The sequence below is a fragment of the Danio rerio genome, chromosome 6 (genome assembly GCF_049306965.1).
Source record: "Danio rerio strain Tuebingen ecotype United States chromosome 6, GRCz12tu, whole genome shotgun sequence".
NCBI lineage: Eukaryota > Metazoa > Chordata > Actinopteri > Cypriniformes > Danionidae > Danio > Danio rerio.
In genome coordinates, this window is record NC_133181.1 from 8,720,056 (window position 1) to 8,738,489 (window position 18,434).

The following is an 18,434-nucleotide window of genomic DNA, read 5'->3' on the forward strand; positions in this document are numbered from 1 at the left end:
TAAAAATACATATATACACATTTAGATAATTTACTGTAATCATTACTATTGGGCTGTGAAGAGACTTTCAACCAGTACAACAACAAATGTTCCTGAAGACCTTTAATGCGGAAATAGATGCACCTAAATCTTTTAAGAATTTTAAATATTTCAAAAATTTGAATAAAATTTTTTATTCTTTCAAAATCTTAAAATCTATATATATATATATATATATATATATATATATATATATATATAAACAGATCAGATAAAAAAAAATGTCTTGTTGTTGAAAATATGCACTTAATTTTTTTGGGACTTTTAAAAATAATTATTTCAAAAATGTTTAATCTTAAAATATTTAAGTTTTTATAAACAGGTCAGATTAAAATGATTAAAATGTCTTAATGTTTAAAATATGCACTTTATATTTTAGTGAATTTTAAATTATTATTTAAAAATGTTAAATATAATTTTTTAAAAATGTTAAATCTAAAAAAATGTTTTATAAAATATAAATATGTAGTTATATGAACACAGATCAGATTTAAAAAAATATACTCTTAATATTTTAGTTATTTTGTATTTATTTGTTTTTTTTGTAAAATTTAAAAATTATTTTATGTAAACAGACCAGATTAAAAATGTCTTAATGTTGAAAATATGCACTTAATATTTTTTTTTTAGATTAAAAAAAATTCTTTCAAAAATGTTTAAAAATGTTAAATCTTAAAATCTTTTATTTTACATAAAGAGATCAGATAAAAAAAGTACTTTAAATGTGATTCAATCAATGGACATTAAAATATGTTGTTAAATTACTGAAATATTAACACAATTGACTGAAAATTTTATGATGTATGCTCGCTTCAAATGAACAAACATTAATAAACAGGACTTTCAGGTTTCTAAATATTTATCAGTTATATTTAGGCAAATGTTTTGAACGTTGCATACCTGTATTATAGATGACAAAACCACACTGGACAAACAAATGCATATGTTTAAGTGTTTTTAGCAGACTTGCTAATTCTCAACACCTGTTCACAGGAGGCCTGACAAAATGAAAATATAATAAATACAAATACACAACATTATACTTCTTTACATAAAATTACTGAAGGCAAAAGCAAAGGCGGCATGATCAAACAAACTAATAGTAGACTATATTTGTAATCATGTGGACTACTTACATTATCTAAAAAGAGTACTGTAAAAGACTATTTTAGTAACATTTTCACATTACATTTAGACATAAGACTGCATTAGATCAGGTCCATATAGCTGCCTATTAAAGGTGGTTCTGTTTTCTCAAAAATTGGACCTTTTTGCAGTTATTCGCCTCATATTCAATAAAATTAAGAGGTTCAAATACTGCATTTCAGTGACATTTTAAGCACTAATGTTATCTGGATTAGCTTGTCGGATGGTTATCATTATCACGCTTTTTGATGCAACAAAAATACTTTCCTACATTTTTGTCAAAGTGCTTACCGTACTATTTTGTTTACAACAATGTATGTTTATTTACAAATGTGAATTTAAAATGTAAGTTATTACAGTTTTATAAATAATGTAATGAGATTAGAATTTTAGAAATATTAAAAAAAACGCAAATTTTTTATCATCCCTCATAAAAATCCCTATTAGGAATCTGTTAAAACTTGTTTTAAATTTTAAAAATGTAGCCTACAATATAGGCAAATAACAAATTGGCCAGCTCATTTCCTAAGTCAGAATTTGTCTATTGAAATAATAATTCAGAAATTTTTCTTAAAGCCTTCTTCGAATGGTTATTTTCACAATTTATGATAGCATATTTTCAAAAACTTTTCAAACCACTACCATATAAACATATGCAGAAATGATATGTGACATAACACATTTTTAAAACGATATTAAAACATCTTAAAAGTACCATATTTACTGTTTCGTCGGTCTGAAGTTTCATCAAGCACCAGCAAGGGGCGACCTGCAATCAAAACTTCAAGCCATTTCCTTTTATTGAAATCTTTATTAACAACCAGTCCGTCATTTATTTATTAGTTTTTACAAAATGAAAGGGGAGCTATACCTGAACAGTCACATTCAAGCACCATGTTTACACACAGAGATTTTATCCCATTCCTCCAGCGGACAAACTATGTAAAAAATGCTGGCTTACAAAATAGCCAATTACATCAATAGATAAAACGCCTGATAACAGCTTTACAGAAGGTTTCTCTCAGTACGGTTTCACAATGGCGGCTGTCACAATCCCTCTCGAAGAAAAAAAAAATACGAGTGTTTCACAAGTCTCTGTAAATGTTCAGTAAATCCTACAGACTGAAGTTGTTCCATGATAACGTTAGCAATGCTATTTGTATGTAAAATACCAAAAATATGAAGTGAAAAAGTTATTTACACACACAAAAACAAACCAAAACATGATATAATCGTATGACGAGACATATGGACGGTTAACCTTAGGGTGAAACCTGAGGTAAATTCTCTTAAAGTCTCTGTGTTTTTGGTTCTGGATTATATCACTCAGCTGACTCAATTCTAACAGGAATATTCCAAAGGGAAAACATTCACATTTTATACAGTATCAGGTATAAAACATTTTGCTACATCCTGTACATATTTTGCCTCCTTTACATTATCAGGCTGAATGTCATTTCTTAAATATATTATAGTCTCTGTACAGCTCTAATTTTTGTAATTCTCTATCATCAGAATTCTGAACAATTAAATACTTTCCTGTGGATAATTAATTGAAATACTTAGCCATAAAAAATAGTGCTAATAATCTATTTCATTTCTTTCACTAGTAGATTCACTACATTCTATCAATCAATATTTCCAAAAATAGAGTTGCTTTTCCTCTTTTCGCTCTTAAATGTTGATTTAAATGTTAAATTTCACAGTTGATTATCAGTTCCTGTATGGCTGTTGGATGGGGGAATATAAAATATGTATATAATGTTCACAGAATGTTCATATGGGTGATTCTACAATTGGAGATACATTTAACATAAAACAGAATTAGGGACAAAAACTAAAAGAAATTGTTGATTTTTCTAAAATATATTCTTTTAGGTTTCCATATTGGGAACATTTTATTAGTTTAAATTAAACAATTGTAATTATTCAGTGAATTACTTTACAGTATTATGTCAACTCTGTTACATTTAAAAACATTTAGTAAAAATTACACTGACTAATTCAGACAATAAATCATAATTTCCATGTATATAATTATATTTTTTGCACAAAATATGTTTTGGCCTGTAACATTATCTGAGCAATGATAATCCTTCATTAATTTTCCTTCGGTTTAGTCCCTTTATTCATCAGGTGTCGCCAAGGCAGAATGAACTGCCAACTTATCCAGCATTTGTTTTACACAGCGGATGCCCTTCCAGCTACAACCCAGTAGAGGGAAATGAGCCATGACAATAAATGACCAATTAATAAAATTGTTAATATATAACCAATTAATTATAATCATTTTTTATGATTATTTATTGATTGATTGATTTTTTAAATTATTTATTCATTCATTTTCATCAACTTTTCAGGGGCCGGGTCATGGGGGAAACAGTCTTAAGAAAGAACCCCAGACTTCTCTCTCCCCAAACACTTTCTCCAGCTCATCTGGAGGGGTCCCGAGACATTCCTAGGCCAGCCGAGAGACATAGTCCCTCCAGCGTGTCCTGGGTCTTCCCCAAAGCCTACTCCCGATTGGAGATGCCTGAAACACTGTAATCTAAATAACATCACCTGCGAATAACATGAAATCCTGTGGTAGCCGAACCGGACCCCATCAGGCCCAAGGCTGCTCTTTGAAATTCTGTCCATAAAAACTATGGACAGCATTGATGACAAAGGGCAGCTCTGCTGGAGCCCAACATGCACTGGAAACAAGTCTGACTTATTGCCGGCAATGTGAACCAGACTCCTACTCTGTTCATACAGGGAAGAGACAGCCCTTTACAGAGCGGCTCTGACCCCATACTCCCTGAGCACCCTCCACAGAATGCCACGAGGGACACGGTCAAATGCCTTCAAAGCTCATGTAGACTGGTTGTGCATACTCCCATGAACCCTCGAGCACCCTGGTGAGGGTATAGAGCTGGTCTAGTGTACCATGATCTGAAAAAAAACCTTAATAACTTCAATAAATATTACTTAATAAATTTACTAATTGACAAACAGGTCACTTACTTTACAGAACGATATCAACTCTGTAACTTTAGAGAAGTCAAATCAAACATTTTTAGTGCACAATAATATATAATAGATAAAACACTGACAAATTCAGACAATAATAAATCCAGATTTTCAGCTATATGATCGTTTTTTACAAGAATTATATTGCTAATAATAATGATAATTAATAACCAATTATTAAAATAGTAAAATACAGCCATTTAATTACAAATATTATTACTTTTTAAAATATATATTTAATTAATAATTATTTATTAATTAATCATTCATTCATTTTCTTTTCGGCTTAGTCCCTTTATTAACCAGGGGTTGCCACAGCAGAATGACCCGCCAACTTATCCAGCATATGTTTTATGCAGCGGATGCCCTTCCAGCCGCAACACAACACTGGGAAACACCCATACACTCTTGCATTAACGCTGTGGCGACCCCGGATTAATAAAGGGACTAAGCCGACAAGCAAATGAATGAATGAATGAATTTTAATAACCCACTAATTGGCAAACAAGTTACTTAAAAGAAATTCGGTTAATTTTGTTACATTATACACTCTCAGAAATAAAGGTGCACGAGCTGTCACTGAGGTGGTACCTTTTCAAAAGGTAAACATTTGTACTTAAAGGGTCCATATTGGTACCTTAAAAGTGTACATTAGTACCTAAAAATTTTAAAAGGAACAATTTCTTTTTGGTACTAATATATACCTTTGAGGTATTGATATGGACCTTTAAGGAAAAGATGTGGAAAAGATACCGCTTCAGTGACAGCTCATAGCAGTAAATACAAATATGTAAATTCATAATATTGTGATTATGCAATAATACACGAGGAAAAATAAACTAAATTGAACAATAATAAATCATGATTTTCTTTTTTTTACAGAACATATATTGCTAAGGGTCTGTAACATCTTCTGATTTATGATAATGAGTGAGCCATTATTACAAAAATACATGTTTGGAAAATTATTTGTTAAAAGCTGAAAGAAATAATGACTCCGGACACTAAAAGTAAAGTACCTGCAATTGTAGAATCACCCATACATCAACATCTTTCATTAGTTAATGTTAGTTAATGTATTTTTTACACAAACTAATAACAAACAATACATTTATTAATGCATTTATGCGTAATTGATTGATGATTAATAATGCATTTATTAATCATAGTTCAACATTTACTAATGTATTACTAAAATCCAAACTCCTAACACCCGATACACTGAGTTAACTTTAATTCCATTATTTAACGTTAACTAAAATGAATAAATGCTGTATTGTTCATTGTTGATTTGTGTAAGTAAACACAGTTCAGAATTAAAACACCTCCCCAAAGGCAAGGGAAGATTGAGACGTGGACATGGAGCGCTCTCACCTAAACACAGTAATGTGGACGAGACGAGTGGCTATTGCTGTGTGGTCAGAGGGACTCTAGACCTGCGTGGAGTATGATCTGGTGAGTGAAGGTCGAGGACGAACACATGTCCTGGACTCTGAAGGACCGTCTAGACTGCGCTGGAGATGGAGCGACGCGAGTGGATGAGCACATCTGGAGGGACGGGGGCCAGGTATGGCTGATGGTCATGTGATGCCTGTGTATAAAACCCCTGGAACCTGCTGAGGACACAAAACACAGAGTTTCTGAAAGGGTGCAAGAAAAGCAGAGCACTGGGTCAAGGGGATGCTTTAGTTTTGAGGGATGCAGCGCTTGTTTAGAATCTCAGTCATTCAAGGTTACTATATACTGTCAGAATTATTAGCCCGTCTGAATATTTTCTTCCCCAATTCCTGGAATGTTCACTTAAAGGTTGTCTTAAGCTGTTTCAACAATAATAATAAAAACTTCCTGCAATGTTCTGGGAAGCTTAGTTTGTAATTTCTGGAAAAATTAAACAGAAAATGTTCACTAAAACAAAAACAATAGTCAAGTTCAAACAGGCTGCAAATCAGGAAAACACATATTTATCAGTTTGACAACATACTGTAAACATGGAGCCAGATCAGTCTCAATTATAATACCTCTACAGTTATAATATTCATTCATCCATTCATTTTCTTTTCGGCTTAGTCCCTTTATTAAACCTGGGTCGCCACAGCGGAATGAACCGCCAATTTATCCAGCACATGTTTTACACAGAAGAAGCCCGTCCAGCTGCAACACATCTCTGGGAAACATCATTATATTCATAATTTAGATTTTTTCCCTTCACTCTGACAAGATTGTTGTCTTTTAAGTTTAGTAATTTAATCAGAATAATATAGGCTGATAACAATTTAATAAGTGACTTCTATAGAATGGCAACGCAGTGGTGCAGTAGGTAGTGCTGTCGCCTTACAGCAAGAAGGTTGTTGGTTCGAGCCTCGGCTGGGTCAGTTGGCGTTTCTGTGTGGAGTTTGTATGTTCTCCCAGTGTTTGCGTGAATTTCCTCTGGGTGCTCCGGTGTCCCCCACAGTCCAAAGACATGCAGTACAGGTGAATTAGGTAGGCTAAATTGTCCTTAGTGTATAGGTGTGTGTATGGATGATTCCCAGAGAATTTTATTTGGTTTGTTGTTTATTTAGTTAGTTGGTTATTTATTTATATGTTTTTTTTGGTTGTTTATTTATATATATATTTATTTTTTTATCTATTTAGTTTGTGGTTAGGAAGTTTATTTATTTAATTTATTTATTTGGTTTGCTATTTATTTATTTATTTAGTTGGTTTATATATATATATATATATATATATATATATATATATATATATATATATATATATATATATATGTATATATATATATATATATATATATATATATATATATATATATATATATATATATATATATATATATATATATATATATATATATATACATATAAATATATTTATGCAGTTAGGCTGTTGTTTATTTATTTAGTTTGTTGTTTAGTTAGTTAGTAAGTTTGTTACTTATTTAATTATTTATTTGGTTTCTTATTTATTTAGTTGATTATTTGTTTATTTATTTATTTGGTTTGTATGTTTTTTAATGATTTTTAGCTGGTTTATTTATCTATTTAGTTTATGGTTTAGTTAGTTAGTTGGTTTGCTTATTCATTCATTTAGTTAGTTTGTTGTTTAGTTTGTTGTATAGTTAGTTATTTCCTATTGATCACTGATCACTATTCTTAAATGTATTTATGTAAGATGAATATGTGTGCACATTTTGAAATATTTTTGCTTTTACTTTTGAATTGATGAATTGTGTATTAAATTTACTAACTGTGTTGTGCATTTAAGAATTTTATGAATGCAAATGTATTATTATTGAGACTGATCTGGCTCCATAGTAAATACACACAAATTCTCACAACACATGCATATCAAGAAACATCTTATAAACAGAGCTATTTGCAGGGTGAACTCAAAACTCACAAGTAGTGGCGGCTCTGTAGACAAGTGAAACAGTGACAACCTCAAAAACACCTAACTCAACTGTATAGTACATAATATCCTCATATCAGTTATCACATTCTAGATATATAACTCAATTTTTCACAGTTTAAAAAACCTTACATATATATGGTATTTAGACTTCATTCAGCTGAATACATACAGTTGATGGCAAAATTATCAGCCCTCCTGTAAAATTTGTATTCTTTTTTAAATATTTCCCAAATGCTGTTTAACAGAACAAGGATTTTTTTTTCCAATAATATATTTTTCTTTTGAAGAAAGTCTTGTTTCCTTTAGTTTGGCTAGTATAAAAGCAGTTTTTGAAAATTTTATAAAAATTTTTAAGGTCAATATTATTAGCAACTGGCTACAGAACAAACTTCTGTTGTCCAATGAACTGCCAAATTACCCTAACTTGCCTATAACCTAATTAACCTAGGCAAGTTAGGCTAATCATGGCTAAGTAATTCGTAGAAATGCATTATTAAAAAAAATTATATGTTTAGAAATGTGTTGAAAAAAATTCTCAATTAGCACTTCAACTTTAACAGTAAGCTAAACATTTTGACTTCATCTGTATGATTATTATTATTATGCATCAGAGTTAGCCGTTAGCACTCCACCCCTCCCCATCCTGGTATCCTTCTACCCGTCTCCCCTTACCTGAGGGCCACTTAACTTTTCGAGTGGACTCTCCACGCAGGGCATGGCCACCATGGGCATGTTGAGCGAGGGCTCGGGTCGCGGCGGTGGTGGCGGCAGCACAGGTGGAGGTAAACGTGGCACATGAGACTGAGTCTGCTGGAAGTTATTGATCACACAGGTGACCTGCAGGTCAATGGAGAAGAGTGTTAATAATTCATGATTAATGATAAACTTTGACATTTTGTCCATATGATGTACTTAATCAAGCTTGATGATTCAAATTCTGACTTAAAGTTTCTTTTATTCAACTAGTAATTTTTTTTAGACCGGAAATGACACAGGCTTCTCTCAAAAGATAATAAGAGGATGTACAAGAGGCATCATTGTGAAAAAAAAATTCTCATCTTTTATTTACATTTGAACAAAAACTTTAAGTCAGAATTTGCCAGGGGTATGAATCACTTGTCTGTATATTGGCATATTGCACAGCCCCAGCCTGGACTTGATTTAAGAGGATGAAGGATGGAGTGTAAAGCCAGTGGATTAGCTGCAGACTCACTAAGCACCTGAGGACTAGTATTAGCTGTTAAACAGGTATGTGTGACCTGTTTCACCCTCTGACGTGGCGTGAGACTTTGGCTGAGGCCCAATTTACTCTCTGTTTGTTTTAAATATAATACGCAGGAATAACAGGTAAAAATTCTGTCTTTTATTTGATGAATGTTTTATATAATATAAATTTTATTTATTATATTTATATAATATACAGTTGAAGTCACAATTATTCGCCCTCCTGTAATTTTCTTTTTCAAATATTCTCCAAATTATGTTTAACAGAGCAAGGACATTTTCACAGAATCCCCTATAATGTTTTTTCTTCTGGAGAAAGTTTTATTGGTTTTATTTTGGCTAGAATAAAAGCATTTTTTTTTAAACTCCATTTTAAGGTCAATATTATTAGCCCCCCTTAAGCAAAATTTTACTATAACTATCGTTATGCAATGATTTGCCTAATTACTCTTATTTGCCTAGTTTAGTTAAGCCTTTAAATGTCACTTTAAGCTGAATACAAGTATCTTAAAAAAAAAAAACTAATCAAATATTGTATTTTGTCATCATGGCAGAGATAACAAATTAGTTAATAGAAATGAGTTATTAAAACTATTATGTTTATAAATGTGTTAAAAAACCTCTTGTCGTTAAACAGAAATTGGGGAAAAATATACAGGGGGCTTATAATTTCATGTTTTCTATTTTGCATACAATGAATATTTTATCATTTAATCTAAAAACTGACTAACTATTTAAATATTTTTAGTTTAAAGTCAATCTTATCGTGTCGAATTTACAGCAATTAAATATGTTACTGTTATATATTCATAAGAAAGTGATGTAGATGATTAAATTGTGTAAATCCAACACAATTGTTTTTTTGTTCTCCCAACACATTTGCTGGAATTCAGTTTTATATTATGTGCATGTTTTTTCTCTTTAAAATAAATCTGTGTAATTAATATTACATTAAAACAAACTAATGCTGGTTGACAATTAATCACGACTAAAATCCAAAATCATTTGTTTTCACATAATATATACTGTATGTGCATATTCTTTATATTATCGTGCATATATGAATACACACACACACACAAACAAAGCTATACATAACGAATATTTATGAATGTATTGTATACATACTTACTTACTTCCAGAGCCATTATTTTGAAGTTGATATTTAGCCAGCTGCACCATATTGGTGTTTCGTAACATCTAGTTTTTATGTTTTTAGCCTAACGCTCAAGCCCCAAACCTAGAGGACCAGGACATACACACATACAGATAATGTAGCTTACCCAATTCACCTATACCACATGTCTTTGGACTGGGGTGTTGTATACATACAGTATATATTTTATTGAATATTATTTTATTTCTCATATATATGCACACGTATGAGTATTTTTATTTGTATAATAAACAAATAAATAAACCAACACAGTACACACAGATATATTATCCGAATAAAAAATTGCTGATTTGATTAATCATTGCCCAGCAGTAAAATAAACATTAATTGTTATCAAATTTTAGGGGTTGGACCAGTTATCAAATTATATTTATGGCTCACTGATTTTGCAGAAATATAAACCTTGTAGTACAAGGCCTTACAATCATACTGCATGCTCAAAATAATAATAATAATAATAATAATAATAATAATAATAATAATAATAGTAGAAGTAATAATAATAATAATAATAATAATAATAGCAATAATAATAATAACAAAAACAATAATAATAATCATATAAATAATAACAATAATAATAGTAGTAATAATAATAATAGTAATAATAATAACAAAAATAATAGTAGTAGTAAAAATAATAATAGTAATAGTAATAATGATAATAGTAATAATAGTAACAATAATAATAGTAGTAGTAAAAATAATAATAGTAATAGTAATAATAATAATAGTAATAATAATAACAATAATAATAGTAGTAATAATAATAATAATAATAAATAATAATAATATTAATAAATATATATCTAAAAATAATAATATTATTTTCAAGAGATGGGTTGCGGCTGGAAGGGCATCCGCTGTGTAAAACATGTGCTGAATAAGCTGGTGGTTCATTCTGCTGTGGCGACCCCAGATTAATAAAGGGACTAAGTCGAAAAGAAAATAAATGAATAATAATAATAATAATAATAATAATAATAATAATAATAATAACAACAACAACATCAACAACAATAACAACATCAACAACAATAACATCAACAACAATAATAACAATAATAATAATAATAATAATAATAAATGTTTTTACAATTATGAACAATTTATTTCAACTGTACATTTTTTATGAATTTTCCACTACAGCACGATGCTATATTACAGCACATACTGTAGTGGCTATGGCATAAGCACAGTATGTGCTAATATGAGATCCTCACCAGAAAAGCAGCGATGGCTCCTCCAGTCAGATATCCAGCTAACACATCAGACCAGTGGTTGCGATATTCAGCCACCCGCACGATGCCCACCAAAACAGCCAATGAGAGCAGAGTCAGGCAGAGAGTGGGTTTGGTCAGTCGTGTGCCTTTAGTCCTCCAGACCAGAGTCACATACATCTGCAGAGAAATACACACAGTAGTATGCATGAGTGCTGTACTGAATATACAGTTGAAGTCACCCCCCTTTGAATTGTTTTCTTTTTAAATATTTTCCAAATGATGTTTAACAGAGCAGGGAAATTTTCACAGTATGTCTGATAATATTTTTTCTTTTGGAGAAAGTCTTATTTGTTTTATTTTGGCTAGAATAAAAGTAGTTTTTCAAACTTTTTAAACACACTACTTTTGAGAAAGTAATCAAATGGTTTGTTACAACATTAAAATCCATCCTTGCAAAGGTGAAATAAATAATGACGGAGAAGTCAAAAATTTTTTTTTGATTGTTCATTCATTGCATATTACGGTATTTTTATTGGTGTGTTGGCCAATTTAAAGGCTAAGTGTATGTACCTAGGGCTATTTAGAGTGCTGAGATGTTCTGATGTTACAGGTCACTTATTTTTTATTTCTTTGTTCCAACTTCCTAGTGGCCTTTAACCTACGTTTTGTAAGAGGCTAAATTATTATATGCATTTGTTTATAAGGCAAAGCATGTTTTTTTGACTCAAGATGATTGTGGATGATTGTGAAATTTGCACCTCACAACATTTGTGAGGTGCAAATGTTTCTCTGTGTCGAGTTTTTTCGCTGGTATTTTGTTTTTTCTGAACGCTTCCTAAATGTACAAGTGGCTCAAACTCGCTCATTTTGAGGCAGGAACTGGCGGACGTGCAACAATTTTAACTATGAGGTTAACACAAAACAAAACTTTGCATCCGGAGCTCCTTCACGGGACTCCACACTTGTAAACAATCGCTCCTCTCGGTGCCGCCCAGACTCGTCAGCACCACCAAGCCGACCAATACCAGAGCTTGCGCTACGCGTCAGTGCGACGTGTAGTTACATTTTTTGAGAGGTGCAAGTCAGCTACGCCGACGGCCACGGCGTAGGGCTATGCGTCAAAACCCAGGCTGTGCCGTAGCATACGCGTGCGCTTGACGCAGAAGTATAAATCAGCCTGTAGTTAGGCAGAAACCCAGTTCGAACCGCTGTGGTTTAAAACCCATTCTTACAGTTTGTTATAAATAAATAATGTTAAAACACATTTAAACGACTTATTTACGAAAAAGGCAAAAGAGCTGTGTGCATGTGCACATTTGAATAATGTCGGGCTATAATCGGGTTCGGGCTTAAAAAAAGCTTTGTGGGGCTCCGGCCGAATTCTGTCGGGCTCAGGCCCTATCTAATCATTTTGATTGTCATAGACTAGGGATGTAACGGTTTCAGAATTTCACAGTACGATAATACCTCGGTATGAATGGCACGATACGGTATTGAATTATTTTAATTATTGAATAATTTACAGGAAAAACAAAACTAATGAAAATACCCCCAAAAAAGTGCCAAAAGTGTTTATTTACCTTAGCACAGAACATATCAATGACATACAAATTAGCCATCTATCTGTAAGTTTTAAAACAGGAACATCAATTTTTCAATTTTAATAACAAAAAACTATTAAACCACATAAAAGAAATATAGTTTCAATTTAGTATTGTTGAAAACTCATCACATACAACATTCAATCACTCACTCACTTAGATAGAGATGGGTTTTGTAAGGAAAATTATCATATAACTATAATCTGGTAAAAGCTGAGATCTCTGGGCATGTCCCCTGCAACAGAAAAAACACTCTCATTTGGGACTGAGGTTTCTGGGACAGAGATATGACTTGGCCCAGGTTGACAGCAGTGGGTAACGTTGTGCTATGTCTTTCCACCACTTGAGAGGACAAGCCATAAGTGAGATAGAGGTCTCTTTGCAGTACAAGTCAATGTCTGCATCAATCTAACAAGTGTGCTGTGTTCTGCAGTCCCCATGACTGTTTTTAGTCGTATTCCCCGACTTATATTTCACCACAGTCTGGCAGTGCTTGCATACTGTTTTTTTCTTTGTCTGTCACCTTTTCTACTTTTTCGTATCTTTTCAAAAAGAAACCGAAATGCTTCCACACATCTGATTTAAAACCCGCTTTAGGTTCGATCATTTCCAGCTCTTTTTCTTCCCCGCTACTAGCAACACACTCCATTTCCGCATTACTGGATCTGTAGTGACAATAGACCGCAAAGGATGATGGCCACGCCTAGGCTGATGGGAATTGTAGTTCCCGCTACCTCCCGTTTGCTTCATTCGCCTGAGCAAACTTTTCTCATAAATATAGTTTAATTGAGTCATGCGCCTACGGTAATATTGAAAAAAATTACTATTGCAGTATGACGGTATTTACAATATTGTTACACCCCTATCATAGACCAATAATTTTCTTTTAGAAACATAAAAAATCTTTAGGATATGTTGAGAATCCAAGACACGGGTTTTGCTGAGCATTCAGATATGCTGGTCAGCGTCAGCCGAACATTCTGAATCATCATCATTTTGCAGTATCTAGAGGAGTAAGATGCTCTGTCATCTCTCATGACTGAATCAGAGCAGAGGATGACAGTGATTTCTCTCGGAGATCTTGTCCTGGATGAACTCACCACCGTGTAGACAGCCGAGTACATGCTGAGCGCAGAGTCCTTCGATGGGAAGGATTTGCGTGCGGAGGCGATGAGGTATGGGTTGCCGGTACAGGCGCGGCGCTCTGTGATGTACTGCATTGGGGAATGACAGCCCAGTGCTGTGTAGTTCGGCCGACATGTAGACAGGAAGTGAGGCGTCTGGTTTCCTGTCACTACCTGCCCTGCATTAGCAAAGATGGTGGTGGTGAAGAGGCCAAAGGAATAAACACCTGAGAGGAAGAGGAGGGATTTGATTATCTCATGTTACTACTGTACTAGACTTTCTGGAATATTTGATTCTGATTGGTTAGTTGTGACATTGTAAGGTATTTTATACTTGGATAACAACTGCTGAATTTAATCTATAATCATCTTGACTGTCAGTGAATACATTCACATTTAAATACATAAAGTTGATGTCAAAATTAAAAGCAAGGCAAGGAATTTTTCACACCATGTCTGATAATATTTTTTCTTGTGGAGAAAGTCTTATTTGTTTTATTTTGGCTAGAATAAAAGCAGTTTATATATAAAAAAAAATTAAAAAAAAACATTGTGATGTCAATATTATTATCCCCCTTAAGCAATTTTTATTTTTTGATTGTCTACAGAACAAACCATCACTATACAGTACAATGACTTGCCTAATTACTCTGACTTGCCTAATTAACCAAGTTACGCCTTTACATGTCACTTTAAGCTAAATACTAGCATCTTAAAAATCTCTAGTAATATATTATTTACTGTCATCATAACAAAGATAATATAAATCAGTTATTAGAAATGAGTTATTAAAACTGTTATGTTTAGAAATGTGTTGAAAAAAACTTCTCTCCGTTAAACAGAAATTGGGCAAAAATATACGGGAGGGTGGGGGTGGGGTTGTGGGGAGGGGAGTTTAGTTATAATAATTCAGGAGGTCTTATAATTCTGACTTCAACTGTTATATATAAAATGTATATAATATAAATAATATGTATAATATTTAGGTTAGTGTATGCTCCATTCAGCCATTTTCTGCAATAATGGATGTACTTTACTCACAAGCCTTCTCTGCCAAAAATACTTGGATTTTTTTGTATTTTTTCTAGTTCAAATATCTAAAAATTCTTAAATCAAGTTTTCTAGACAAGGAAAATAAACTAATTTTAAGAAAGAATATCCAATAACCCTACAATTCTGAACAGTAGTGTACTAACACACACTCACACATACACTGCCAGACAAACGTCTTGTCGCCTATCAAGGTTTTAAGAACAGCAAATAATAACTGGACTTCTAGTTGATCATTTGGTATCAGAAGTGGCTTATATGACAGGCAAAGGCCTCCAGATTACACTTATATTACCAAAATAAAATATGATCATGCCTTGATTTTTAATGATTTAATTAGGACAGTAAGGCCAGACTTAGCTTAGACAAAAGTCTTGTTGCATAACAGAAATAATGTACAGTATACAATATAAAGTCATGGTGCAGTGGAGAAAGAATGAATATTGTGTTTGACTCCCATGAGCTTGGAGGACTCAAATAACTTATTAATAAAGTCATCAGAAACGACAAAGAAAGCTTTCCTGCAGGACTCCCAGAGTTTATCAAGATTATTTGGATTCATCTTCAATGCCTCCTCCATCTTACATTAGACATGCTCAATAATGTTCATGTCTGGGGACTTGACTGATTTCTGTGAGAATCTTGGGTCCATGCTGGTTCCAATAGGCCTTCTGCAGTATTTGTGATGATTGGGATGCAGTTCAACAGATGATTCATCAGAAAAATCGACCTTTCCAAATGATCGACTAGAAGTAATTATTTGTTGCTCCTACAACTGTGATCAAGGACAAGACTTTTGTCAGATAGTGTACACACAGACCAGTTATTAAAATGCCAAAGGATTTGAAATAATACAGGATAGCAAAAGTTGGATGCTGAGTGTCCAAAAGATCAACAGCATGAATATAAAGTCTAAGAATTAAGAAGAATCGCTTACCGAGGAAGCGGACGATACGTCTGAGCAGCGGATTGAAATAGCAGCAGTCAGCTGTAACGATTGTCTTCTCCTGCGAGGCCTCAGGTTTAGTGAAGAAAGATGCCAGCTCTCCCAGCAGAATCTGCACACACACACACACACACACACACACACACACACACACACACACACACACACTCAAATGAGATTTCTCAGGTGCATATGGCTTACTGAGAACAGAACTCGGGGGAACCGCAATATTTATTTTCCTTAAACTGATTAAACGGATTGGCAAACATACGAGGCAGCATTTGTCATTGTCAAGATTTGCTCGTGTTTCAATTCAAGGGTTTACGAGAAATTTACCATAAAGATAACATCTCATTTTCAATCCCATGAATATATAAGTGACAAATCCAGCATCACAGCTGAGACATGTTAGAAATATGTTCAATATGCACTATTATGGGGCGGCATTCATAAAAGATGAATCCACACAGATGGGAAAGCAACACCACACGCTAACTGAAGGGGGCAACTATAAAGAAAAGATAGTTTTTAACTCTAATGTAAAATAAAGCAATAAGCTTTATTTTAGTCAATAATAGTTTAATGATGTCAGAGGTGTATGTTTAAAGAGTAACAGCTTCTAGCTCAGATTTAAGCATCCAACTATTCATTTTACAAATTTCTGAAGTTATTAAAAATGCACCATAGATTAAAGCTGGTGTACACTGTAAAATATTCTGGACTCCACACAATCGATTATTGTGTTGGGACAACATGAAGGAATTAAGTTAACTTATTTATTTATTTTATTTGTTTATCAAATTTAAGTGGATTGAACATAAAACAATTAGGCTGTTCCTCTCCAAAACTCAAGAATTGAGTTGCTTTAAGTTATTTTAAGTAAGTAGTTCGAACAAACATAATTTTAAAGTCTAAATGGTTATTTTTTTCTGTTTTGACAATGGTTTTCAGTAAAGAATTCGTTAAAATTGCCATAAGGATTAGCCATCAAGAATATTGTGTACACTTACATATTTTTGTTTCTACAAATAAAATAAATAATTAATTCATAACAACATTCATCACAAGTTTATTTGCTAATCTGACATTATAAGATTATTTGTTTTCAGGGATCATTTCTATGACTTTCCTGTTTTTTTTCAGCATGTTTCTTGTGCCAGTTGATTTTCTTTTCATAAGTAATATAGCAGCGAAATAATTTTTTCGGTAGCACTTTCAAATAATGGTCCATTACTTAAGGTATTTACTAAAATGAACAAATTATTAATGATACATTTATTACAGTATTTATTTATCTTTTATTCAACCCTTTAACTGCCCCACCAAAAACAAAACAAACAAATTTGGATTGCTTTGTTTAAACTCCTAATGTCGCTAGTTAACACACTCAATTCTTTTTTTTTTTCAACACATCCCATAATTTAAAAAATATCAACCTCTACCAAATGGTTAATATGTCAGTTTATGGTAACCGACCTTAATACATACGTATACTACGAAAAAACAGAAAATATAAAGTGTGATTTATTTAAAAACAATCAAAATTAAACATTCTGAATACTAAATCACCTTTATTTTTTGAAGTATGCTGTGAAATATTTCAGATTCTCATTTAACATGCTTTCTTGCCTTTTGTTTTATACAATAAAACCAAAATCAAGTGTAGTAGTGCAACAGAATTATGCTTGTTTGATTTTCTTTGTAAACCAACAATGCTGTGAGTAAGCCATTACTTAAAATAGTCATTCTTTAAACTACTTTAAAAGTCATTATTTAAAACAGTCAAAATATGGTCAACCATTTGGTAGAGTGGGCAGTTAAAGGCTTAATAACATTAGTTCATGGTAACTCACAGTGCATTAACAAATGTTAACAAGAACAACTTTGGATTTGAATAATGCATTAGTTAATGTTGATCTCACTATTAATAAATGCCTAAACTAACATTAACAAATGGAGCATTATTCTAAGGTGTTGCCTTTGTTTCAAATATGTTAATTTAAACATGAAAACATATACATCCTATTCAAGTCTGCATCATCACACATTATTACATAATTTGTTTTTAAGACAATCTTTTCAATTTGAATAAATTAAATCCCATGCAAGTTTAATTATCACATACAATTAAATAATAATATTTAATATTAATAGCAATATAAACAAAAATGAAAATATATTTATATCTAACATTATATTGTTTATCAACACAAATTAACCCTGATTCTAACTTCAAAAATTATAACTTCAGGAAAACTTGACTCTCATTTTTGGATTTCTATCTTCGATTTGATATTTCAATCATCTACTATACTTTATACCCTTATTCATTTTAATCTGAATAAGTTTTCATCTGAAATGACATGCTCAACTCAGGCTCATTCTGAAAACGCACCCCTATATACATTTCTAGAGAGCGGAAAATATGTCCCAGGAGTTGTTTTTTTTTTTTTTACAGTTTTTGTTTTCGCAAATTCACCA

General features: G+C 32.2%; 1 protein-coding gene across 6 annotated transcripts in view; it reads right to left on the minus strand.

Annotated features, from left to right (window-relative positions):
• Window positions 1-5,062: 5,062 nt before the first annotated feature.
• The window catches only part of plppr2b (phospholipid phosphatase related 2b), a 157,262-nt gene continuing 143,890 nt past the window's right edge, over window positions 5,063-18,434 (minus strand). For 3 of the 6 annotated variants that reach the window (XM_073953652.1, XM_073953653.1, XM_017356563.4), the window contains exons 4-8: window positions 15,945-16,065; window positions 13,934-14,184; window positions 11,233-11,409; window positions 8,297-8,445; window positions 5,063-5,810 (exon numbers count right to left, since the gene is read on the minus strand). In XM_073953652.1, the coding sequence (XP_073809753.1) occupies window positions 5,702-5,810; window positions 8,297-8,445; window positions 11,233-11,409; window positions 13,934-14,184; window positions 15,945-16,065 (807 nt within the window). In that variant the 3' untranslated portion in view covers window positions 5,063-5,701. Of the gene's footprint in view, window positions 5,814-8,280; window positions 8,446-11,232; window positions 11,410-13,933; window positions 14,185-15,944; window positions 16,066-18,434 lie in introns of all 6 variants that reach the window. The other 3 variants (XM_009302150.5, XM_005165721.6, XM_068221880.2) reach the window with 3 other exon arrangements.